The sequence below is a fragment of the Pseudoliparis swirei genome, chromosome 11, assembly GCF_029220125.1.
Source record: "Pseudoliparis swirei isolate HS2019 ecotype Mariana Trench chromosome 11, NWPU_hadal_v1, whole genome shotgun sequence".
Lineage (NCBI taxonomy): Eukaryota > Metazoa > Chordata > Actinopteri > Perciformes > Liparidae > Pseudoliparis > Pseudoliparis swirei.
The window spans coordinates 571,926-599,271 of record NC_079398.1 but is presented as its reverse complement, the minus strand read 5'-3'; the positions used below and the strand labels follow the sequence as shown (position 1 = coordinate 599,271).

The following is a 27,346-nucleotide window of genomic DNA, read 5'->3' as shown; positions in this document are numbered from 1 at the left end:
ACACTGTGTCAGCTGTGGAGCTGAACTTTGTCTTTATTCATCCAGCGCTAATTGACCTTATTTTAAGGTCTCCATTTCCTCTTCTTTGTTTAGTTCTTGTATGGTTTGTTTGCTGCATGTCTCCAGTCATCTGAGTTTCTACAGGCAAATACATCAATTCATTAATTTTAAAATAATATTGTCATGGTTTATCAATTCATTAAAAATGTTCACGGTGAAAATGTGAAACACAGCAGAATACCGATATATTTTCACTTCTAATTAAATGCAGAACCATGAGCAGAAGGAGCCTTCTTTACCAAAGTATGTCACTCTGGGTCCCTCTAGTGTGGTAACAGACGGATGAGAGAGGGAGTTTAACCCCGGCCTGCTATTCATTGCATACAGCACAGCACACAGGCCTGAAAGAAGGCGTGTGATTAATCTTGATCAAGTTAATTCGATTTGAATAACATCGAACAAATGTGCTTTGGTTTGTCTCGGGTTATGTTCGATAGCACTTCTAACTGCAGCCTCCAAGATACAGTTTGCATATGTTAAATAAAACAGTTTAAACTAAAGCTGGACTCTATAACCTTCACGAAGGGAGGATTTATTACAGGTACTGGTGGAATGTAACATGCACTGTATATATTTACTCAAGTTCTGTTCTTATAGTTTCTTAAATTATTTACATTGTATGTCTCACTTCAATTTGGAGGAAAATACTGTTTGATGCATTTATGTGACAGATTCAGCTGTTAGTTCATTTGTATCCTAAGATTTTTAACACCATATAAAAACTAATACAGTATGATATACTGTAAGAGATTAAACTACTCCGCAGCATAGCTGAATTGTATTGTATTTCACTTATGCTCATTATCTTGCTCTAAGTTGCATTAATGATATAGTAAAAAAAGAGTGAAAAAAACCAGGTCACTAGTACCGACCAGAGGTACTAGAGTGACCTGGTACTGGGTAAAACTTATCCATTTCCTGTGAGTGTAAAAACACACAAAATCATCAATCACACCCAAAAATATATTAGTTTGACCCAGTGAAATGGGTGTCATATTTACATTAGCTTTGGGCCCTAAAATAAAAGCAAAAAGGGTGGCAAGTATTACCCTGTGATCTTGTTATTGTTAATATTTATAGTGTGTCAATACAAGTTTTTTAAAGTCAATTTGATCTTAAAATGTCAACCACAATAGTATATGATATTCCAAAAATCAATATGTGACATACACATTCATAAAAAGTTGACTGAGATGAATTCAATCCTCTACATATATCTATTCTAGATCTACCGACATCTACTTCAGGCTCCGCCCACTCTACATGGACTGAACGGTGCAAACGGTTTCCAGGACAACAGATTAATTAGCCAATCGACCTGTGCGTCCGCATGGCGACGCCGCCGCGGATGAAGGACGCGCTGCAGCGGTGCATCGACGTCAATAAAGACGAGCCGTCCCGAACTCGCCGGAAACGAGACGCACGCGCACGACAGGCTGGTCGGCTTCTTCTCTCAGGACGAGACATGGACGGTGGAATCTCACTACCGATTACCGACCGCCTTCCGGGCCAGCTGGGGCCCGGTCGGCGGCGGGGAGGGAGAGCAACCGGTGCTCAACGTGGGCTTCCTGTGCGAGTACGACGCGCTTCCGAGTATCGGGCACGCGTGCGGTCACAACCTGATAGCAGAGGTGGGAGCCGCCGCAGCCCTGGGGCTGAAAGCTGCTTTAGAGATCCAGACCGAACTCCCTCAACCAGTGAAGGTTCAGCCAGATGACTGCAGCTGCATCAACACACTGGCACAAGTCAAACATTGACAGCTCAATGTTTTAAATATTTTTGTATTACTTATATTTGCCATAACTTATTCAGTCTACAGCTCAGAAGATAAAGTTTTTCACAATATTTTGCCCATATAATAGTCGAAAATATATCTTTTATTTTATATAAATGCATTTATTCCATAGATTATATCTATATATATATATATAATGTATATTATCTGTTTTATTTATTAAGTTAATTCTAACTTAAGTAGCCTACTGATATTAAGGAGTGTAAAACTGACTCGTACCCTCCCGAATTAAGTGTCAAAAATAAATTCAATAAAACTTAAGTAAGTTTTGTCTTTTTTCTTTTCATGGCCTCACCATACCTCAGCCATCTCCATTACTGACAGAGCAAAAATCCTTCAACTGAGGAAGACTGCAAGATGCAGTTGAAAGTCGTCTTCACAGATTCATATACTTTGTTGGCGTGCACATACTTGGCATATAAAGCATTCTGTTTTAGTTTGTATGTCTTTTTGGAGCTTTCAACTGCATCTTGCAGTCTCCCTCAGTTGTTCTGGAGATGGCGGAGGTATGGTGAAGACATGGGGCCCAGCTTGAAAAAGAGAGAGAAGTGCAACCCCTGTCTCAAAAAGGGCAGCCTTTGGTTACATTTAAAGCCAACTCCATCCACTGAGAGACGGTTTAAACTGAATTTAGTGAAAAAGCTAGTAATTGGATGTGAGTCAAAACCACTGTTTCCATGTCAAGAGTGAACTTCCACCTTATTTGTGACTTTTTTGTCCAGTGAGGCGGACTGACACATGTGAGCTGACGTGATAATGTCAAATGACTGAATTCAACGTTTTCTATGCCAGATAATAGTTCTGGGAACTCCTGCAGAGGAAGCTATAGGAGGAAAGATCGACTTGATCGAGGCAGGAGCCTTCGCTGACGTCGACCTCGTCTTCATGGCTCACCCGGCTCAGCAAGACGTGTCATTCCTGCCCTGTGTCGCACTGGATGTGTAAGTTTCTGCTTTCAGCATTTATTGATCCACAACTTGCTCTTTAAACCTCTCCGTATTCCAAATCACCCTTAAAGCATGACGCTGATGTCACACAGGGTGTCGGTAAAGTACCACGGGAAGGCATCGCATGCCTCGGCGTACCCTTGGGAGGGGGTGAACGCCCTGGATGCTGCTGTGCTGGCCGACAACAATCTCTCTGCACTCAGACAGCAACTCAAGCCAGAGTGGAGGCTTCACGGTGAGGAACAGGCAGAGGCTGCGATCAACCGAGCTTCAACATTCATCTAAAACAATCTCACCTCAAAGTCCATGTATTGCTTCAACCCACAAAGAAGAAAAGTCTTTATTGTCCTCGGAAATAATGGACCGTGTAAACTCCATCTGCTGGGTGACGCTTGTGATGCATTTTCAGAGTTCAAAATGAATGCAACAAAATTTGCATTCAATCATTTTTGAAAACTTGGACGTGTTTGTGAGGTCTTCATATTACGGGGAAGTTATACACGACCAGTTGTACACTAATTAAATGAGGATAGCAACCATAGGGTATCTATGTTAGGCAATTTCTCCAAATATCTGTAACATATTTTGATTTGCCTTTTTTTAAATAAGGGAAGGGCTGTTTTCCCTCTGATGGTAATTAGAAATGACGCACAGTCCAACCTGGATAACATGTGCAATAGTTGAGTGTTGCATCCCATCCTCTATTGTTTCCATCTTCTCCACGACAGGTATCATCAAACATGGAGGGGAGAAGCCCAACATTATCCCCGCCTACACCGAGTTAGAGTTTTATCTGCGCACTCCGCGGGTTAAGGATCTTTGTGACCTGAAGGCTAAAGCAGAGGCTTGCTTCAGGGCTGCTGCTGTTGCCACCGGCTGCCAAGTAAGCTTACCTAAACACGTTGTCTTCCCATTAGCAGCGCCGTAAGAACAAACGGTGTATGTAGATATAACTGAGCAATGCAGCTCTTCTGTTATATAGCATGGCCCTTTTTATCATAGCCCTGTAATTATGCTCCGAGGGTTGTTCTCCTCTCACAAGTCACCGCTCTCTTCAGGCTGCCTTCCTCCTACGTCTGCTTTTGCTTCACTTCAGGGAGGTTAAACTCAGACAACAGGGCATGCATGTTGTTCCATATTCTGTTGATGTATTATAGTAATCTTTTGTTTTATGGACGACTGCCTACCTGTGTTTCCTACAGGTGGAGATAATCTACCCGAGCCACGGCTATTGTAACATTCTGCCTAATGCCACGCTGGCAAGCCTGCATGAAAATAATGCAAGAGCTTTGGGGATCCAGTCTCCAGAGCGGTCCGCTGACTTCTCTGGTATGTGGAAATACAAATAAATACAGAAATGGATATTATTTACACTTGAGAATATCTTTCTTTACCTGCCTTGTGAAGAAGTATGACAGCAGAACAGCAATTTCCACAGTCTTTATTGTTGTTCACTTAATCACCAAATAATCGTCATCACAGGGTATTTATATATATTTGGCAGGTTCTACAGACTTTGGCAACCTCTCATTCATCGTCCCCGGCATGCATCCTTTCTTCTACATCTGCACCGACGCGTTTAACCACACCGAGGAATACGCCGAAGCAGCAGGTACCGCAGCACTGGGAGGGGAGGTTGTTTCTTGTGATGAAATTGGATTGTACTGCGATCAGACAATTTCAGACATCTTCATCTTTCCAGGTCACTTGGTTTGTCTGTGAAGTTTCTATTTGCTTCGATGCTTTATTTCCCCCCTCTGCTCTTTCCCCTGTGCCAGGAGCTGAAGAGGCCCAGTTGTTCACCCTGAGGACAGCCAAAGCTCTGGCTATGACAGCTGTAGATGTCGTGTGCTGCCCTGCTCTGCTGAGGCAAGTGAGGGAGGACTTCCGCCTGGCCAAGCTGAAGCGGGAGAAATAACTCAAAGGCAGCAGTACAGCCCTGACGGTTCCACAAATACCATTGCTTTAATAATAATTATAGGAATTTTAATATAGATGTGGTTAAAGGACAGAACCGTAAAATTACAACTGTGTTGTATACAATATTTTTGACAACGGGGCCTCCCTGAGTTGCTCGGTGTAACATGGCCTTTCCTCTAGCGCCACCCTGAGGATGACATCTTTTATTTTTATTTTGTTATCTCCTAATAACTTTTGGATGGATTTCTGTCCAAATTTGAACATGTCTAATTCTATCTGAAATATCTGCAGAACTAATTGCATTCACAGAATCATCAGCTGTATTTCTCATTTAGCACTTATTAACAAATGTTGGCAAGCTAAACTCAGATGTGTTGGCATTCATGGCAAAGCACCACATATTAATATATCGATGAATATGAAAAGTATAAACTAAAGTGTTTAAGAATGTGCCTGGAAATATGCAATTAAACTGTATAGCTTCATACTGTGTACTTCTACTTCATAGGAAAATATTAGCACTGCATTTACCTGGCATTCTTTTTTGAATTTATGTTGCAGATGTATTATTATAATTCATTAAATTATCATGGATCATATCAGAATTGAAAGCTCCACCTTGATGGTGAAGTAAATCATGCAGTAAATTGAGACTAATTTTTCATTTGAAGTAAACATTTGAATGTAGGGAGTTTACTGTCAATTATTAAAAGTTTAACTATTAATCGTTTAAATTCAGAGGACTTTTTTGAGCAGGCCTACTACTTCTATCAACATTCCCAGTGAGAGAACGGGTGAAAAATAAAGCAAGGCGGCGTTTGCTTGGGCTCCCAGGTTTCTAAACCCACCTTTGACCAACACACAGTCGCTGTTTCCTACGGTCAGAAATTTTGGTGAAATACACTTAGCGGAGGTAATTCTAGCAGTATTAATTGCTTTCTATGACATAACAACCACCGCAATTTTAAAGTAAAGCGTGGATTTAATTAGAAGAGGAATTGTGACATTATTTGTCGCTTACTCAACATATTGGTTAAATTCTGCTTTTAGTTGGCTTTCCGTTTGTGTTGACACCAGAGAAGTGAAGTGGCTGTAACTTTAATTATCCTGCATCCGTGACATGTTTTCAGCATCCAGCTTCAAAAGCGAACTGCAAAGCTGCTTTCTACAAAGGCCAGCTGCAGGCGACATGCTCTCCTCAGTCTGCAGAGCTCTGAAGCCGGCCCTCGCTGCCGAACAGAGCACTTGTTTATTAATGTTCAACGTGTCGTGACACACTTTGACCGAGCACTCGCTTGGATCCCCAGGAATACAACCATCAAGTGTGAAGTAGATCGGATGAGCATTTTTTGAGCTATGTGAAGGACTAACCCAAAGACACACAGACACAGATTCCTTGCTTTAGAATTAATTGTAATTTCCACTCATGACTTTTCATTCATATACACTACCGTTCAAAAGTTTGGGATCACTTAGAAATGTCCTTATTTTTCAAAGAAAAGCATTGTTTTTTTCAATGAAGATAACATTAAATCAATCAGAAATACACTCTATACATTGTTAATGTGGTAAATGACTATTCTAGGTGGAAACGTCTGGTTTCTAATGAAATATCTCCATAGGTGTATAGAGGCCCATTTCCATCAACGATCACTCCAGTGTTCTAATGGTACATTGTGTTTGCTAATCGCCTTTGAAGACTAATGGATGATTAGAAAACCCTTGAAAACCCTTGTGCAATTATGTTAGCACAGCTGAAAACTGTTTTGCTGATGAGAGAAGCTATAAAACTGGCCTTCCTTTGAGCTAGTTGATTATCTGGAGCATCACATTTGTGGGTTCGATAAGACTCTCAAAATGGCCAGAAAAAAAGAACTTTCATGTGAAATTCACCAGTCTATTTTTGTTCTTAGAAATGAAGGCTATTCCATGCGAGAAATTGCAAAGAAACTGAAAATTTCCTCCAGCGGTGTGTACTACTCCCTTCAGAGAACAGCACAAACGGGCCCTAACCAGAGCAGAAAGAGAAGTGGGAGGCCCCGGTGCACAACTCAGCAAGAAGACAAGTACATTAGAGTCTCTAGTTTGAGAAATAGACGCCTCACAGGTCCTCAACTGGCAGCTTCTTTAAATGGTACCCGCAAAACGCCAGTGTCAACGTCGACAGTGAAGAGCCGACTCTGGGATGCTGGCCTTCTAGGCAGTGGCAAAGAAAAAGCCATATCTGAGACTGGCCAATAAAAAGAAAAGATTGGTATGGGCAAAAGAACACAGGCATTGGACAGAGGAAGATTGGAAAAATGTGTTATGGACAGATGAATCCAAGTTCGAGTTGTTTGGATCACACAGAAGAACATTTGTGAGACGCAGAACAGGTGAAAAGATGCTGGAAGAGTGCCTGACACCATCTGTCAAGCATGGTGGAGGTCATGTGATGGTCTGGGGCTGCTTTGGTGCTGGTAAAGTGGGAGATTTGTACCAGGTAAAAGGGATTTTAAATAAGGAAGGCTATCACTCCATTTTGCAACGCCATGCCATACCCTGTGGGCAGCGCTTGATTGGAGCCAATTTCCTCCTCCAACAGGACAATGACCCAAAGCACACCTCCAAATTGTGCAAGAACTATTTAGGGAAGAAGCAGGCAGCTGGTATGCTGTCTGTAATGGAGTGGCCAGCACAGTCACCAGATCTCAACCCCATTGAGCTGTTGTGGGAGCAGCTTGACCGTATGGTCCGCAAGAAGTGGCCATCAAGCCAATCCAACTTGTGGCAGGTGCTTCAGGAAGCGTGGGGTGACATTTCAACAGATTACCTCAACAAATTAACAGCTAGAATGCCAAAGGTCTGCAATGCTGTAATTGCTGCAAAAGGAGCATTCTTTGACGAAAGCAAAGTTTGAAAAAAAATATGAATACTTCAAATACAAATCATTATTTCTAACCTTGTCAATGTCTTGACTATATTTTCTATACATTTTGCAACTCATTTGATAAATAAAAGTGTGAGTTTTCATGGAAAACACGAAATTGTCTGGGTGATCCCAAACTTTTGAACGGTAGTGTAGATTCCCAGCATACAGGTTGATTCAAAACTTCTCTTTGAGAGATCACAGATGTGGTGTCCCAGCAGGTTCTGGGTGTCTTTTTGATGCGTTATCCTTTTCATGTCTTTTATCTGCAGGGATGCCTTTGTTGAAGTTTTTTGAGGGAGGATGATGCACAAAGTTTGAATTGTCAACTTTCCCTTCGGGGATGTTACTTTTACAAAGAAAGGTAACAAAATAAATTAAAAGGAAGAAACATTCTTCAACGTAATCCACGCATTTGACTGGGAGCAATCTGAAAATTGTCCGACTATATCCCTTTAAGACACGTGTGAGCAGATAATGGTATTACAGAATATGCAGTTTATATGATTTGGCATGAAAGCTCATCAGCAAACATGTTCAATAGAAAGGAGAGTGATTCTGCAGCTGGTGGCAGTCCAATGTCTGATAACTGTGAAATCCTATTCTACAGCACTGTTTGAATATTCTTTATGAAAGAGCAGGAAAATAGGATGAAAATGTGGTACCGAGACTTCAGAGTTCCTACCAGAAAAATGTTTTAGCAGATTTTAATTGATGTCTACAGAAGCAATATTCAGATCAAGCAATACTCATCCATGCATCTCAATCCGTTTATATGTGTACATCCTAAATGTCTTACATGGAGATTAAAAATGTAAAATATTGTGTTGTTCAGCACCCAAGCTCTGCTCAAATAATGTTCACATTTTCAGAAAAACACATTTATTAAACATTTTTCCCATAAATAACATTTTTCCAGAGCTTCATTTAACATGTGTATGTTCGCTCTTTAAATTGTTAGAAACCCCCAAAAGATATTTTTTGATATTATATATATATATTATACTTTGTTAGGCAAAAGATATTTTTATATATCTTTTGCCTAACAAAGTATAATATTGTTTTAAACTGAAAAAGACAATACAACTAACAACTAACAGTTGAACCTCAAAGCCCCACAACACCAAACAGAGGAGATGAGCTTCAGTTGTGTCAAAGAAAAAGGGACATTTTCTAAAAGTGCATACCATAATCCGTGTTTTGTATTTAATTAACATAGATTATCTCATTTGTGTTTAGTTTAGTTTAGTTTAGTTTATTGGACATAAATACAATACATGAAACAAAAGGTCACGCATCATAAAAATATCAAGGATAGCACAAAAAGTCACAGACTTATTTCCGTTGTGGTCCTTGGTCTTGGCACAAAAAATACACACATTCACACATTACCAACCTACATCTTAAAAAGCAATACAGTAATACACATAATACTACATTGACATACAAGTTTAATCATGGACTTTTTCTAGGAGCCATTTCCTAACGTTCCCCTTGAAACTAATTGGGTTCAGGCATTGTTTAATGGCCAAAGGCAATTCATTCCACTCTTGAGCTCCTATGTGAGCAAATGTGCTTTGCCCCATCTTTGATCTACACCTTGGTGGATGCAGGTTGGCTAAGCTAGATCGTGTTCCATAGCTGTGCACTTCCCGAACACTAGGAAAATAGTTATTAAGATATTTGGGGCCCTATTGTTGACTATTTTGTGCACCATGTTGAGCCTAAGCTGAGCCACTCTGGCCTCAACTGGAAGCCAGTTAAGTTCCTTAAAGTGGCTTCTCCCAACATGATCACAGGGGCCGAGTCCCATCACAACTCTTACCAACTTGTTTTGTGACACCTGCAGTTTTTTTTTGGATGAAACTGACAGCCCCCCAAACCATGATACACTAGCATAATCAAAATGACACTGCACCAGGCTGTTAGCCAGTAGTTTAAGACTTTCCCTGTCAAGCAGATTGGCCTTTCTAGCCAAAAACCTGGTGCGGGCATTTACTTTCCCCAGCACCTGTATGGCCATTCCCTCCCCCCCAAGACTGTCCTCTAACCAACAGCCCAGGTACTTCACTGTTGTTTTTGCTGCTATGACCTCACTGACTAAATCCACCTTGAGTCTCGGAGCCTTACGTAATCTAGGTTTCGATCCGAACAAAATAGACTCAGTTTTCCCTAAGTGAAGTGATAGTCTATTGTCGGACAGCCAGTTACTAATCTTGGAGAGCTCTTCTCCTAACATTCTTTGGAGCGTATTCAACTCTTTATGCGAGATGAGCAAGGTTGCATCATCTGCATATAAAAACAGATTACAGGAACATGCATCACTCATATCATTAATATACAGTAAAAATAATAATGGTCCTAAAACACTTCCTTGCGGCACCCCGCAGTCAATTTGTCTGGCATCCGACATAGAGCCATTGACCTCTACTTTCTGGTCTCTGCCTGTCAGATATGAAGCAATCCACCTGACAGATAAATCGTTCAGACCCAGAGCCTTCATCTTACCAAGTAATAGACCATGGTTTACTGTGTCAAAGGCCTTTTGGAGATCTAATAAGACCATTCCACACAGTTTCCCATCATCCATCTCCTTTCTAATAAAATCAGTTAGATACAGGAGGCATGTATCTGTAGAATAAGATTTCCTAAACCCTGATTGAAACTTGTATAAAAGGCTTTCTCTACCTACATATTCCGATATCTGCTCGTGCACCACCTTTTCTAAAATCTTGGATAAAACACTCAAAATGGACACAGGCCTATAATTACCTTGCTCGGATCTACTCCCTTTTTGTACAAGGAATAATCTTTGCGTGTTTGGTGCTACTTGGAACAATGCCTTGCTCCAAGGAGAGGTTAATTAAGTGGGAAACACAGGAGCTATTTCACGCACCATCTCTTAAAAACCGAGCAGGAATGTTGTCTAGGCCCGTGGCTTTAGCTATATTGAGCTCGGCCAACAACACAGCTACCTTCTCAACTGACACCTTGGACATGGCAAATGAACCAGCCAGTACCCCTCGACTAGAATAAAACCTCTGTGTAAACTCCTCTCCATATACACCAGTCTTAGGAGGCAATGCTTCAACAAGTTCTTTGGCTACAGAGGTAAAAAAGATGTTAAAATAATTGGCTACCTTTGCTTTGTTAAAATCAATCTTGCCATTGATATCCAAGCCAATATTGGGCTTGCCGCTGTTGGCCTTTCCCCCACATCCCAAGTCTTTCAGAGCTTTCCATAGCTTCTTTGGCTCATTTTGTTATCCTTTATTAGGTTCATATAGTAGTCCTTTTTTGCTACCTTAATCCTTCTCTGTGCTTCGTTTCTGCATTTTTTATATGCATCAGCATCTACTTCCTCATGAGATTTCAGAAACCTCCAAGGCCTCCTCCCTTTGTTTTATAGCAGTTAAAATATCTGCGTTAAGCCACGGGCTTGATCTCTGCTTTACCCTAACTTGTTTATATGGAGCCAACTTATTCACTATACTAAGGAAAATTTGATTAAACAGATCCCATGCACTATCAACAGAATCATTTTCCAACACTGAAGACCAGTCAATTTTCCTAAGCTGCTCTCTAAATGTGTCAACACAGTAGTTCTTAAGAGATCTGATTTTAATGATTTTATGGCTTGAAAAAGTTTCTCTATGGACCTTCCTGGTACAAAATGTGATGAAATGGTCACTAATCCCATATGCAATCACACCATGATGCGAGATATTATATTTGTCTGACACCATAATAAGATCGATGGTTGTTTTAGTCTTTTGGCTTACACGAGTAGGTTCATTAACCAGCTGCTTTAAATCAAAAAGTTTACTAAATTTAGAAAAAGCACCATATGTAGGACAGCCCTTGTTAGATACATCACTATTGAAATCTCCCATCAGAATACATTCATTTTTTGTTCCATCGCAGCTAGTCAATAAATTTTCTAGATTTTCATAAAAAGTACTTTGATCAGGCGGTCTGTAACATACTCCCATTAGCAATGGTTTCGTTTTGGGCAGGTGAATGTCCAACAGAATAACTTCAACCTCATCGCCCAGGTCCTTTTTCACCGTGAAATTAATATCGTTTCTCACGAAAGCACAGACCCCGCCTCCTTTTTAATAGACATCATTATTTTTGCCTTTTTACTGAACTTTATCAGATCACAAATGCAACGCAGTAAGTAGCTTGAGAGCAAAACAATCGCATTGATACAAAGATCACGAGAAAATTTAATACATACTGAGTCGTACTTATGTGCTGCTCTAAAAAAAAATCTAATTTAAATAATCTTGAGACTGGTTTTCTCAGCCAAGAGTCAGATAAGAGGCTTGATACCACTAACAATCTAACTTTCCACCAGAAAACAAATAAGCCAAACTATTTCTGAAAGTATTTTTAGTTTTCCATTGATTGTCAAGTATAGTTCATATGGAAAAGAGAAGGAATCTGTCAGAAATCTGTTTTCACTTCATGTTTTCGGTTTTGAAATGTGGTCGAAGAGTCACTGCATCGGGAACTGAAATGGCTCTGGAACGCACAGTTACACAGGTTAATACATCTCTGTGCTGTCAGTCTAAACAGCTTTCTATCAACAGCATTATAGTTACAACATGAACATTTGATCCATTGACATTGACATCCATTGTCTTGTTGGTCAGTATCTCATTTATAAACTCTTCAGTTTGAAGTGGCTGGGTCGAGAAGGCAATGGTCCCCAATCTGTCAGAGGTCTGAAAAGCATCATATTCAATGTTTTCTTTTCTTGCTCTTTCACAAATGAGCCACACTCCAAGAGTCTACTTCTTCATTCCGGGTTGCGAGTAGATGGACCAGTAGATGATGTTAAAGAGGATGTACGCTCCAGGAAACAAAACCCTTGAGTACTTGTCTATGGCGTGGGTGTCTATCCAGATGTTCACGTAGCCTCTTGATGGCCTAACCTGGCCTGTGATCTGCGGGTCATTCAGGGAAACCTGGGCAAACATTCGATCCTGGCGACCGCCGTTCTCTGGCATCCCATAATTCCCTGTGGTGTTGACATCTATGGAACCGTAGCCACTGATCTGGGAGTCGATCATCATGTCGTCTGGGTCGCCAATGCCGCATGTACACGGCAGCTAGAAGGGCATGAAGGAAACAAAGTCATTTTTACACTTTGTAATCTATTCATTGTAGACACTGTTTTCTATAAAGTCAAAAATGACTACAAGATTATAATTAAATTAGTTTGGTAAATGTTTAGCAAACACGTAGGGCCTTTAAATAGCTTCTGCATGAAACATTTGTGGAAGGATGTTTGTTCTAGAAATGTTCCTCGGGGTATGTTGGCAATTTGGCTCCATATGCAGCAGCATTTGGCAGATGTAGAATAGCAATATAGTACACAAGCTGTAGTCCCAGAAATAATTTGCCATAGCCTCGAGACTGAGCCAATTTAGAAAAATATTTATCTGTTTCTTGGAAACGCGGATTAAGTGTTAATTAATGTTTCTCAGTGTTTATAATGATATTAATGTGTACAATATTTTAATGTAAAATCAGGTCATCCTTGTCCGATGTTGACTTAGAGAGAGCTATTAATGTGTCTGGTTCATTTTCACTTGCTTTTAATGAGAACATTTTATATGCAGCTATTACTGGGTGTAACGAGAGTTTTAACAGTTTAAGGACAAATCAAACCATCCCATAGGGAGATGTAAATCATATGAGCTTCATTGTAAATTTGATCTTTTTGTTTGAATATTAAGTAATTTCATTTCCCCTCTAAACCACATATAACAGTCATGATGTCCTCTGCACAGATCCAAATCTATGTGGTGAAGAACATGTTTGTTTCACAGTCAAACGGTCGTAATTCATAATGTATAAAAACATCACAGTGTTTACTTGCTTATTGAGAATGAGTAGATCACACATTAATTATGTACGTCCTATGAAACAAAATGTGATGTGAAGACTAAAGCTTCTTTTACTCAAATGTTGTAAATCAACATTTCTGAGTTTAATTGTGTTTTTAACTGCAGGCAAAGAACAACCACAAAGAGAAGTCACATTAAATCACACTTACTCTCTCTCTCAGTTTCCTCTCTTTCCTCTCCTGCACGGTGGACAGGTAGTTGACTGCCGCGTACTCTATCACCGACAGGAAGACGAAGACAAAACTGACCCAGAGGTAAACGTCCACTGCCTTGATGTAGGAGACCCGCGGCATGGAGGCGTTGACCCCGGTAATGATGGTGGACATGGTCAACACGGTGGTGATGCCTGGAGTGAAAAACACAAACAGTTAAATCATGCTCGTCAGGGTCAAACTCAATGCTAAATATAATCACCTTCCTAAAATAATGACATACGTCATTTTTATAGGTTTTTCATAAAACACAAACAATTTGACCACCTATCATATGATATTGTGACATATTATCTTACAGGGGTAGAATCACATTATGTGTTCAACTGAGGATGTAGGCGATTTTACCAGAGGTGGCCAGTAGACTATCATGAGGAGATGAGGCAAAATAATATTTAAAAAAAAAAGATTACTTGGGCCATTATTTTAGGAAGGTGACGATATGATAGAAAGGCCTGTGCATGAGAAATGTATACCCTGTTTCATTTTGTGACCGACTTGTTGAATGACTCGGGACACAACAACCTGCAGGTCGGGAACCCATGAAAGGGTCAACAGAAGGTCAATAGATTGAGGACAACACATTTTTCTCTGCTTTTTCTTTAATCTTGGCTTTATTCTCATGAATTAACACAAAGCATTGACCTCCTCAGTCCAATAAGAATGTTTTTAAATATACAACCAGGAATGGAAAATCACTTAGAGCTACTTTAATCTACTCATAGCTCAGAAAACCTGTGACAAGTTGCTTCAGTTTGAAGAGATACTGTCACATTTGAGGAAATATGCTAATTTACTTTCTTGCTTAGCGTTACATGTGAAGATTGATTCCACTCTCATGTCTGCAGATTAGATCTGAAGCTGCAACCAATTAGCCCAATGACTGAAAACAAGAGAAAACAACTGAGAGAGGGCGAGTGCAATCACTGGCACCGACAACTCAATGGCAACTCACTGGCACCTCAGTGGCAAGTCTGTGGCAAGTGCCGCTCGGTGCCAGTACTCAGCGACAACTCACTGGCACCTCACTGGCACCTCAGTGGCACCTCAGTGGCAAGTCTGTGGCAAGTGCCACAGACTTGCATAGATAATGTATTTTTTTAGACTTACTTACAATATGCAATACGATATTGCTGTACAATACTGCTGTACTATATTGAATATTGTTTTGCTACTACTACGTTTCACTTCGTAATATATAACACTTATATACCATGATATGTATAATGTACCCGCCTTTCTTTAATAATAATAAATATATAATTAATTTTTTTACCATGTCATACTGTTATACCTCCATGAAATTCTCCTTTGAGGAGATGCCACTGTTAGTCTAAAGTGTAAGCACTGGCACTCAGTGACACTTGCCAGCAGTTGCCAGCAGATGCCGCAGCTAGTCAAAAAGTGCCACGACTAGTTAAAAGGTGCCACAGCTAGTCAAAAAGTGCCACTACTAGTCAAAAAGCGCCAGCGGACGGAGGGTCGGCCAGGCGCGTCTGCGGCATGTCTGCGCATTGACGAGTCTGCGACGACTCAGTGACAAGCTCCACTGAAGTGCCCGGACAGCGGAATAAATCACTTTCATGATCACAGAATGGAGGAGCTGCGGTTTAGCTAGATAGATAGATAGCTAAAATAGCTAGATACACAGATGGATATATATATATATATATATATATATATATATATATATATTGTCTTTTTGTAGATACTTATTTACAATATGCAATAAGATAGTGCTGTACATAACTGCTGTACTGTATTTAATATTGTTTTGCTACTACTACGTTTCACTTCGTAACCTATTACACTTATATACCATGATATTGTAACGTCTCGGACGTTATGGCACTGATGACACGGAGACGGGACGACGTTATTAATCCTCCCTTTATTAGGCATCCACCAACACAGACAGCTGCTCCTCTCAGTTTAGCAGCTCGAACGTCAACAACAACGGTTCCCGTCAACCACCCTTAACTTCCGTTTTCCGACAGGTTAACCCGCCTCCTCTACTCCGCCAATCACAGGCACGCCCCCTCGACCAGCACGCACGGTGCCACACTGTGATTGACAGCCACTTCACAGGGTCGCTACAAAATGTATAATGTACCCGCCTTTCTTTAATAATAATTTAAAAAAAAGAGATATATATATATAATTTATTGTTTTACCATGTCATACTGTTATACCGCCATGAAATTCTACTTTGAGGAGATGCCACTGTTAGTCTAAAGTGTAAGCACTGGCACTCAGTGACACTTGCCGGCACTTGCCAGCAGTTGCCAGCAGTTGCCAGCAGTTGCCAGCAGATGCCACTACTAGTCAAAAAGTGCCACTACTAGTTAAAAAGTGCCACTACTAGTTAAAAAGTGCCACTACTAGTCAAAAAGTGCCAGCAGACGGAGGGTCGGCCGCAGTGACGAGTCTGCGACGATTTAGTGACAAGCTTCACTGAAGTGCCCGGACAGCGGAAGAAATCACTTTCATGATCACAGAATGGAGGTGCTGCGGTTTAGCTAGATTGATAGATAGATAGATAGATAGCTAAAATAGCTAGATACACAGATGGATATATATATATATATATATATATATATATATATAATTAGTGTCTTTTTGTAGACACTTACTTACAATATGCGATAGTGCTGTACATTACTGCTGTACTATATTTAATATTGTTTTGCTTCTACTACGTTTCACTTCGTAATATATTGTAGCGACCCTGTGAAGTGGCTGTCAATCAAAGTGTGGCACCGTGCGTGCTGGTCGAGGGGGCGTGCCTGTGATTGGCGGAGTAGAGGGGAGGCGGGGTTAACCTGTCGGGAAACGGGAGTTAAGGGTGGTTGACGGGAACCGTTGTTGTTGATGTTCGACCTGCTAAGCTGAGAGGAACACGCTGTATGTGTTGGTGGATGCCCAATAAAGGGAGGATTAATAACGTCATCCCGTCTCATCAGTGCCATAACGTCCGAGACGTTACAATATCATGGTATATAAGTGTAATAGATTACGAAGTGAAACGTAGTAGTAGCAAAACAATATTAAATATAGTACAGCAGTAATGTACAGCACTATCTTATTGCATATTGTCAGTAAGTGTCTACAAAAGACACTAATTAATATATATATATATATATATATTAATTAGTGTCTTTTTTATATATATATACACACACATCCATCTGTGTATCTAGCTATTTTAGCTATCTATCTAGCTAAACCGCAGCTCCTCCATTGTGTGATCATGAAAGTGATTTCTTCCGCTGTCCGGGCACTTCAGTAGAGCTTGTCACTGAGTCGTCGCAGAACTGCCACCGCGCAGACATGCCGCAGACGCGCCTGGCCGACCCTCCGTCTGCTGGCACTTTTTGACTAGCTGTGGCACTTTTTGACTAGTAGTGGCACTTTTTGACTAGTAGTGGCATCTGCTGGCAACTGCTGGCAACTGCTGGCAACTGCTGGCAAGTGCCGGCAAGTGCCGGCAAGTGCCACTGAGTAGCTGCGGCACCTGCTGGCAAGTGCCACTGAGTGCCAGCGTCGCTAGGGGGATCTCGCCCCTACTGAAACAACTAGCCCTGCTCTGTCAGAAGGTTCAAAGCCAACCAGCACTTCTAAATATCATTCATTTTAATGTGAAATATTGTTTAATTCTGAAATAAACCACAGTGTACAGAGTGTGGTTTTATGTGCCAGATGAGAGGCAGCATAGCTGTTTTCCTTTGTCTGCTTTCTGTCTTCAGCTAAGCTACGCTAACCACCTCCTGGAAAGAAATCTGCCCAGCAACACTTCTAAAGCTCACTAATTATAATTGTGTATCTTAGTTGATTAAGTGGAAAAAACAACAACTTGCGGTTGTTTGGGTTTAGTGCCCGTCTTTGCCCGGGACTAGTAACTTCCTGGAATCTCATCTCGTAAAATGAGAGATAATTAATGAGACGGAGAGTCCGGTTTTGTTTCCTTTGGACAGACCCAGACTAGTTGTTTCCTCCTGTTTCCAGTCGTCATGCTAAGCTAAGCTACCTCTACCTTTAGCTACGGTAGAGTTGAGACCGGTGTTGATCTTCTCATTTAAATCTCTGGAAGAAAACAGTGTAGAGACTTTTCCCACATTTTTGTTCACTAAGAAGTTGGGAACCACTGCACCCAGTTTACATTTTTATTTATGATACAAAATAATCATTTTGCAAAGCTGGGTTTTTATTGCTAAGGCCTTGCCCTGTAAAGGAAACGATCCTACCTAGTGGCACCCTGGCAGGGACGGCCCGGCGGTCGATCCAGAAGGACACCCAGGACAGCATGACCATCAGAGTAGCGGGGAAGTAGGTCTGCAGCAGGAAGAAGAAGATGTGGCGCCTCAGGGTGAAGTGGATGTACAAACGATTGTACCAGCCTGGGAAGAGGAAATATCACCATTACATTGTCGTATGTTAGCTGCTGATACACTGTAAGAACACTCAAAGCCGAGGTTCCCAGCGATTGTGGCAGTGAGAGATAAGACGGAAACTCCTTTATGTGCTTGAGGGTGCTGTCGGGAGCTAGAAAGTGACACGCAGTTATAGGATGCTGCAGGGCTCACTGTGGCTTCTCAGCAGAGTACAAGTGGTTGTCAGTAGTTTGATTCAATTTGTTTCGCTGGAAGGATTAAATATTAGTCCATTATTCTTGGTGTGACGTTCAAAGGACATTTAAGGCAGACTTAATCCTTTAGTTGGAAATGTCTTATAAAATAAAATGATATTCATTAAAGTTGTAATTCAAGTGATCTCGATGTTCTATGCATGATGGTCCATTTGCATATTCAGTTCAGTCTACTATATGTGGAGGAAGTACTTGTGTGGTGGATTACATACCTGTGCTGCTGTAGAAAGCCAGCTTGGTGGTGGTGTGAAATTTCTGAATGAGGAACTGGGACAGAGATATCCTGTCGTCCGTGTTCAGGGATTCGTTGCCTTTCTTCCAGTACAACATCAGGTCGTCGTCTGTGTACGCATCTGCAGGGGAAAGAAGTTAAAGTAGGAAAATCTGTCAGACTTAGTATAAACTTTGTTGGATGTTGTGATAATAAATGAGGCACAATTTAACAAGACATAAAAAATGTTAAGCATCACTGAACGGTAATAGCCATTGGAATATTATGGCGTGATATATCTGAGATCTCATGAGATATCTGGTGAGCAAACTGGACATTTTGGCTCAAGGGGAGCACAAGAAAAAAGCTTATAGACATATCCACAAAATGGAAATGGAAAAAAATGTGCGTATGTGCTCAGGAGCCTATATGTGAAAAGCGTGTCACGTCGTTGGTGAGGAGAGGTAAAACATGTTGGATCCACACTCTGGAAAACATGAATACTTGTTTTCCATTTCCACTTACAGCTCTCGATCTCCAGCGAGCAGGTTTGAGTGTCCAGAGGGAAGCGGCTGAGGTCCATGTTGCACATGGCGGTGACAGTGACTCTGCCGGGAAGATGGACACAAAGGAAAACAAACACTGTAATTTAACTTCCTCAAGTAACAGCAATGGGGAGTTTACAAATGTTTGTATATGGGTTGCTATGTCAGTCGACCCAAAACAAAAAGTGTGTGGTCAACAGTGATGTTTAACCCTCCCCATCACGTGGCCTGCACACTTTCTTTGTTTATAACATCTTTATAGATATATAATACATATATTTCCTGATTAAATACCAGTTCAGAAGTCCCTGCAGTAAATTGATGAAGGTCACACAGAATGTGTCGTTCTCCTCTGATAACTTGACATATTTGTTTTCTTCAGATTGCAAATTGGAAAATGAGACAGACATGTTATTATTCCACAGAATGTATCACCTGCTGTGAAAATCATCAAAGTAAATCATCAAGGACCTTTAGCTATTTGATCTTTTTATGTTTTATGTTTTTGTAAAAAATAATTCTGACGTGATGTTTTTCTTTGTTTTTGCAGCACGTGAAAATATACCTTCGCCAATGCTTTCTATTTCAGTGATGAATGACCAAGATCTTTATTTTAAAAGGTATTTTTATAAATAAACACATATCTGGATCTCTCGTCTGACTCGTGTCCTCCTTGGCTGAGTTGAGACTCGTGTCCATGTGTTTACCTGAGGCTGTAGAGGACGTTGCCGTCAGGGTAAACCCTCAGCATGACGTTATCGGTGGTGGTGTCGTGGATAAAAGAGCGCTTGGAGTGGATGAAGAACATGTCAGGAACCCAAATCTTCTTCACCAGGCGACTGTCAAAGGTCATGCTCTGGTTATTGGTGCTCGGAAACGACAGACGCTCGTCCTTCCAGTAGTGACGCAGATACAATGTCATGGTGAAGTCCTATAGCCCAACAGATTGCTCATATTAATCACCGGTTTATCTTTTACATTCAATTGTGTTCGATTATCATACATTTTAAAGTCAAATCTGAGTGAAATAAAAGTATGGTGTTTTATATTATAAATACCAACAGGCTCTTTCATACTTACCATATCCACCTCGGAGATGGTGTCCAGAGATTCAACCTGAACATCCACTCCAACGGGAATCGGAGGACCTGAAAGAAAATGGACTCAGTTGAAATATTCATAAAATAAAAAATGTTAACGATTTTTTGTCTGCGTAGAAGCTTGTTGAGCTCTGCTTGATTACCTTTGCATTGAAAATGTGGAAGGTTATGTTTTGATCGCCGTGTATTTATTTATTTATTTGTAGCCAATGCGTGTTACTCGCATAACTCAAAAATTATTAAACCGAATCGCATGAAATTTGGTGGGATGATTGGTTATTATCGATCGGGTCAAAGGTCAAGGTCATGAAAAGGTACCAAAAAAGTGTCTGCGGCGAAGGTATGCGCTCTACCGAGTGCCCGTTCTAGTTTTGGATGTGATGGTGGGTGAAACAGTCAAGATGACCATAAGGGGCTGTTTGAACCTTTTGTTTTGAAAATCACGTTTAGTAAAAGAACAATGACTCACACAAATGTCGAGCAACTGCCGTGTCGGTCTGGCTCGGATTTTACTTTTGACCTATTTCCGCCTTTCTACTCCGAATCATCATCCACCAATAGCACACTAATACAATCAGGTCACATTAGTGGATCAAAGATGATTATAGCGGTGGATGAAATCAAGCTCTCTTTTCCACCTCCAGCTGAGACACGCTTGATGTATGAATTCAAACACAGCGTCACTCGGTCTGTTTTCAGCAGCAGATTTCCGTGTGATTAAAAGTAGTCGCGGTCTGATCACAACAGCATGTGTCATGGCTGATTTCTTTGTACTTAAATACAGCTCTCGTGTTTTTTGAATGACAACACAATATAAAAGAATACCTAAAAGGATTATTAATACATATTTTCTTCCAATCTTCTCGAAAAAACAAAAGCCTGTGTACCCTTTTGACATCAAATCCCTTTTAATACGCAGTGATAATGATAAAAAAAGATGTGCATCAAACCTCAAGTCATGGAAAGAACCGCGCTGCAGTTGGAAACCCAAGCACAGCTTGCATTGATTGTGTCATTAAGATCTCCAAGAGTTTAATGTTCTCTCCCTAACGACCGCGACACACGTCTTTTCCTGAGCGTGTCGTGTGCACTCAACACTTCTGAGCTTCAAATAAAACCCTTTTTATTTAAAAGCTCTGAAGTAAGATTCATTTTCTGACCTCCGAATGCTGGCCTCATGGTGAAATCATGGTCGTCAATTCTCAGGAGTTGCTCAGATTTTGTCATCAGAGATTTTGTCATGTCTGGACTTCGCTTGTAAATTGGGCTGGAAAACAAACAGAAAAGAAAGACGTGTGGTCACAATGAGCCTTCAAGGGTTCGGTGAGTCCAAATGAACTGGACAAAGAATCAAAACTGGTCAAATCAAAGATTTTGAAAAGACTTACTTTCCAGAATTGTGACCTCCATCTCCATCCATTCTGGTCTCTCTTCGCGACCTGATAAGTTCACAACAGTAAAACATAAATGACACTCTTTGTCACAAAGCCGCTTTATTATACAAAGTAATTGAGTTGCTGAGCTTTTATAGTCAAATTAAATTGTTCTTTCTTTGTTACTTTCTTTCCAAAGTATATTTTATGTATGAAGAGTTCCAACAATTTAGCGTGTTAATTGATTAGTCGATCCACGGAAATTAAATATGCAGCTTTTTTGATAATTAAACGATAATTATCAGTTCCTGTTTATGGATTAAGAGGGTTTGATGCTTTTCTTTGTCGTTTGTGAGCCTTAGCTGAATATCTTTGGGCTTTGGGCTGTTGGTTGACCAAAGTAAGATATCTCAAGACGTCACATAGGACGGTGGGAAATTATAATCACTATTCGTAACTGACAACATGATTACATGTTCCAATCTGTCAGTTCTATATTTTACAATGTTAAACTTAATATCTTTGTGTTTTGGGCCATTGGTTGGAAAAAAAATATTAACTTAAATCTTGTTTTATGAGAAATGATACTCGTCACTGTAGATTTAAATCTATTAAGTAAAGACTATATCAATTACATGAGAAAGTAATCCGGACACATCACACATTTTATCCACAAAACGCCACATTTTCAAAAAAGCATTTCCTCATCACATCTGGTTTAGAGGAATCCAGCTCTTCTCTGCTGTCACTTATCAAGAGGGTTGTCTCTCTATACTTGTCTTTCAGGCCGCCTTTTCAGTTCACGAACAGAGAGAGAAGGAGAGAACAAAAGATTTCCTCAAACCCTAAAATGGATTATTAGAGTAGAGCATGCTGTGACAGACAGGGACAAATCCCTATGCCTATCCCTATACATGCATTAAGGAAATACCACAGAGGGAGCGAGAGAGATGGAGGGGGGAGAGGTGAACGGCACGAATGCAGAAGAAAAGAGTGTTTCTCCGGCTAGCTGCAGAGCTCTGATGGGCAATGGGTGCTACTCGTCTGTGTCCATCCAGCAGCTGGTTCCTAATCCTCTTGGCAGAAATGCTTCTCCAACCCCCCTCTGCCTGTCTCCGCCACACAGCACACTGTCTGTTGGCTGCTTCTGCTCTGCAGCTTGGACCTGCATGCCGACGTCACTGCAGGAGCTGCATCAGGTTGATGGGCCAGAATACTCTAGAGATCACTCTGGACACATGAGTGTATGCAGAGAGCGTGGCAGAACACACTGAAGTAGAGACAAAGGGATTTAGAGTAGATGGCTGCCTGGGCTCGGCTGTACAACATGCAAAGGGTGTAATGTTTTGATTGTATGTGCAATGATGGTGGTGGAGGGTAACTCAAGTACAATGTTGAGGTACTGGTGCTTTATTTGAGTATGTCCATGTTATGCTACTTTATATTTTATATTCCAACATTAGCTATCTAACAAGTTACTAAATAGTTACTTTGCAGATTCTTGAGATAATTTAAGAAAGAAAGAAATGAGATTATGGATGGAAGACTTGTACTTATCAACTGTGACATTGCCAATTTCACTTCCAGTTGTGGTTGCTTTGGTTCTTCAACAATATTGTTTGTAATAGCTGTTGAAATTCTTTAAAAAGCCCCACAGCAATCAATAAATGAAATGCTCTGACAAAGATAAATATGTAGCCACTGCAGGACTGTATCCGTCCAATCTGATTGGCCAGGCTACCTGCCTATACGTGCACACACTCTGCTCATGCATTCATTGGCTGTCATCCGAACAGCTGAACGTGGGGTGTCTGCAGTCACTCCTGACACATTTTGCAAAAACTATAGGGAGGCTGAAAAACAAAAGCAAACTATGTGGTATCTCACAAAACTGCTGAGCATAGTAAGAATAATGGAGAATTGTCACTCAGTCATTAAAACCCTCCCTCGCTTTAGATGTGGAGGTGTGAAAGAAAAGCAAAAGTAGAGGGAAATCCAAAATGTATTTTTCCGTCGCAATAATCATCAATCCACCATTCAAAAAATCTAAAAGCGCTGACTTCGTACCACAGCTGAGAAGATTAGTCGATTAATCAATTAGTACATTGACAAAATGAATCAGCAAATATTTGGACGACAGCAAACGTGTTGGTTCTAATCAAACGTCAAAATGTGTTATTTTTCTTTCTCTTTTTTGAGAATATATTGAATATCTTAGTCTGTTTGGTGAAAACAAGACATTTGTAGACATACATTTTTTCGCTTTAGCAAAATATGAAGGGTATTTTCAAAATGTTTTGGTATTTTATTAACAACAAAGAATCTATAGATTTATCGGAAATGACAATAATCATAAGTTGCAGCCTCACTGAGCTATTGTTGTGCTCACAGCACCTGCCAGGTGGTCAAAGCCATCTGAGGGTGTTATTTAAATTATTTCTGACAATTTAGTTGTGCATTTAATGTTCATCTTTTGAACACCTAACAGCTGTTTTATGATTCAAACGGTGCTCCAAAGATAACTGAACTGAAATAATCAAATTTTAATTTCTAATGTACGTCAGACTTAAGATGCTGTATTTAGTTTTGTACAGTGAAAGTCCGATTTCTGTATGTGAAGCTGCATCTCTTAACCCTTGTGTTGCCTTAGGGTCATTTTGACCCGAATCAATATTACACCCTCCCCCCGCCTTTGGGTCATTTTGACCCGATTCAATGTTTCACCCTCCTGTTACCTTTATATTTACTAACATATTTTACCCTTTGGGTTCAATTTGACGCCAGCAATTAAAACCTCCAGAAAATTATTAGAAGTAATATTGTTTTCCAAGTTTAAGTGTGAGGCACTTTATGTTTGTTTGTTGACAACCGAAAGAACACCGACATTAAACATTGAATGGGGTCAAATTAATCCTAAAGCGGGGGGAGAGTGTAATATTGATTCGGGTCAAAATGACCCTAAGGCAACACAAGGGTTAAATGTGAATATTTTATGGTTTTCTTTGGGTTTGGGACTGCTGGTCGGACTAAACAAGACATTGTAAGATGCCACTTGTGGCGCTGGTCATGTTTTTGTTAAACGATTAATTGGGGAAATAATCCTAAAATGCATCAATTGTGAAATTAATTGCGCTTGCATCCTTTTGTACACAGCAGTTTTGAATATTACGATGATTCATAAATAATTATTTATGACAATTGTGCTATGTAGTTAAGCATTCACCTTTCTAAATACCCATTCATGCAAAAAATACCTATTTCATATAATTGTTATCATACTTCATTAAGTACCCCAAATTGAACTGGATCATGAAAATAATGATACATTTTCCAGCATCAATTTATCAGCATTTCTAATGTGACAAATATGCCAATAGTTAGAGTGCAAATGTTGCATTTCTTCGACCAGAGATATGTCAGGCGGCCCCTCCACATTCTGCTCGCTGCACTAAACAGCAGTGATACAACTTTTCATGAATAAACATATTCAAACCTATCTATTTACATCCCTTCCAATGTTGATGCCAATTCAGATCCCAGATCTACTTCAGTCGCATCCATAGGATGCAATAACAAGGCAGCAATTAGCCTAAATAATCACCTGGAAATGACATGTTACAACTACTGCCAGTGCACTCAAAAAAACGATTCAAGCCCTTCTTAGAGGTGACACATTTAAATTTTGTTTGATACATTTAAATAAATCAATTACAAAACGAAGATATTTATATTGAATGGGTGGAACGCAAAATGTATGAATACTTTCATTTATTAGATTTATTTAGGTTACACTCACAAAAACGATTCAAGCCCTTCTTCGAGGTGACACATTTAAATATTGTTTGATACATTTAAATAAATCAATTACAAAGATAGATATTTATATTTCATGGGTGTAACACAAAATGTATGAATACTTTCATTTATTAGATTTATTTAGGTTAGATGGTGTGCATATCAACTCAAAATAAATGTGTTTCATGGAGGATACCCTTTGCGCATGCGCCTTCTGAAAATCAGTTGTTTGCATGAGGTGAAGACATTTTCAGGGCTGTTCAGTGATGTAGTGGCTAGCACTGTCGCCTCACAGCCAGAGGGTCGTGGGTTCAATTCCCAGTCGGGGCGTTCCTTCTGTCGGGAGTTTGCATATTTTGTTAGTTAGTTAGTTTATATTTTGAGTTGGACAAACACAAATTAATTTAATTTAATGAATATCGTTATTTTATTTGAGATGTATTTGATACAAATGAGTTGGACTAAATTAATTACATTTTATTGCACTGATGTGCTAAATTTGAGTTGGAGTTGCATATAATTATTGGATGGAAAACCTGCCAACAATTTAATTGAGTTCATCCAATGAGTCATTTGTTTGAGTGTGGGGAACACAGTCAATAACTGTCCGGTAGCATTTGTGGGAAAAGAGAACACAACATGCACTAGTGGAAGTGGGGATTTAGGTCTCCCTCTCTCTCCACTCTCCAATCTGCCATCTGAATAAATCTGTTTCCATAGGGTGAGGGATCAGCACAGGTGACACAGGAAAAACTGGACAACATCGTGTTAACTTCAAAAAACATCTCTCAGAACATAATGAAGCCCGTATGCATGGGAACATAGCTTTTAACAAAAAAACATGTGCAACAAATTCATCCATTTAAAACCAGTATTCATTCTGTTGAGACAATTAAAACAAATGCATTCCAGGCTTAGTGACTCCTTTGACATTACCTGTTCTGCTTGTCGGTCTCCAGCTTGTTACCCCTCGACTGGGGAATCCTCCCAGCTGCACCTGCGAGCCAAACACAGAGGAGAACAAGGACAGCATCCACCTGCATGGTTCACATTCCCCAGAGGACGGACCTCTCGTGCCAGTCAGAATCGGCTCCCCTCAAGGGTTCGGATCACTCTGCCTTGCAGAGACATTCCCTTCATTCCCTTCTCCAGCGCCGGAGACGATAAGAGGGATGAAAAACAGCAGCGGCCGCCACACTGAGCTATTCTACGGCCTGAGTGGAAAACATCCTACGGTGTTTAATCTCCACAGTGGGAAAAGCAATTTTGACTAAACCCATAAATCCTTGAGCGTCAGATGGTACAGATTTGATCCCTGCAGCGGCGGATGTGGCTGCCTCTCTGCGCTCTGCTCAGCTCTGCACTCTGATGTGCTCTTCTTCAGTTTGCACCGCCCAGAAACACCGATTCTCACAACGATGCGGCGCATTCATCTGTTACGGTCAACGGTTTAGAAATGCAGATTCACCGAGGCTGAGAGGGAGCTCTGTGTCTGATGTGAAAGGCTTCTCGGATCCTTCTGATGCCGGAGTCTTGTGTCTGGCATGTCAAAATAAATATCTGCCGTGACTGCAAATGTATGGGGGGTTCTGAATGTGGAGTTATGTTCACGTCTGTCTGAGTTTTGTTCACAGAGGATTCACATTTGGGAATATTTTGGGATGCGCCAGAATAATTATAATTAGTAGCCTACACAGGTTGATGTGTTGGCAAAGCCAGCAGAAAAAAAGAAGAACTACATTTTTCAAACAACAGACAACAGAAGTCTACACCATGAGAGGATGTAATGTATGTAAATAAATGTTCCACACAGCTTTGTTCCTCTGTTTTGTCAGATGATTGACAGATAAATACAGGACTATGCAACAGACTGATCATCACACAGCTATCAACCTGCTTCAACCAGCTCAAGAGGAT

At 40.4% G+C, this 27,346-nt stretch overlaps 2 protein-coding genes across 2 annotated transcripts; one reads left to right on the top strand and one right to left on the bottom strand.

Annotated features, from left to right (window-relative positions):
- The first annotated feature begins 1,390 nt into the window (after window positions 1-1,390).
- Window positions 1,391-5,207, top strand: LOC130201574 (peptidase M20 domain-containing protein 2-like). The gene is given in 8 exon segments (XM_056426641.1): window positions 1,391-1,449; window positions 1,451-1,763; window positions 2,648-2,796; window positions 2,895-3,037; window positions 3,531-3,685; window positions 4,005-4,131; window positions 4,307-4,414; window positions 4,581-5,207. Coding segments are annotated over 8 exon segments (1,194 nt in total). The 3' UTR covers window positions 4,721-5,207.
- Window positions 5,208-11,023: 5,816 nt separating this feature from the next.
- Window positions 11,024-26,461, bottom strand: LOC130202038 (gamma-aminobutyric acid receptor subunit rho-1-like). The gene is made up of 10 exons (XM_056427324.1): window positions 26,366-26,461; window positions 21,650-21,700; window positions 21,422-21,528; window positions 20,242-20,309; window positions 19,869-20,092; window positions 19,142-19,224; window positions 18,618-18,758; window positions 18,005-18,157; window positions 13,698-13,894; window positions 11,024-12,747 (listed from the first exon to the last, which is right to left on the bottom strand). Exons 2-10 carry the CDS (start codon window positions 21,679-21,681, stop codon window positions 12,427-12,429), a joined length of 1,326 nt encoding a protein of 441 aa, XP_056283299.1. The 5' UTR covers window positions 21,682-21,700; window positions 26,366-26,461; the 3' UTR covers window positions 11,024-12,426.
- Window positions 26,462-27,346: the final 885 nt, after the last annotated feature.

What these genes read in the sequence shown, in the direction of transcription:
- LOC130202038 (XM_056427324.1), bottom strand. Translation starts at nt 21,681, where the DNA reads ATGGATGGAGATGGAGGTCACAATTCTGGAAA. An exon ending in CTCGCTGGAGATCGAGAGCT is followed by an intron (nt 18,759 to 19,141) that starts GTAAGTGGAAAT and finishes TTTCCCCTGCAG; the next exon opens with ATGCGTACACAGACGACGAC. An exon ending in GGCTTTCTACAGCAGCACAG is followed by an intron (nt 18,158 to 18,617) that starts GTATGTAATCCA and finishes TCCTCTTCCCAG; the next exon opens with GCTGGTACAATCGTTTGTAC.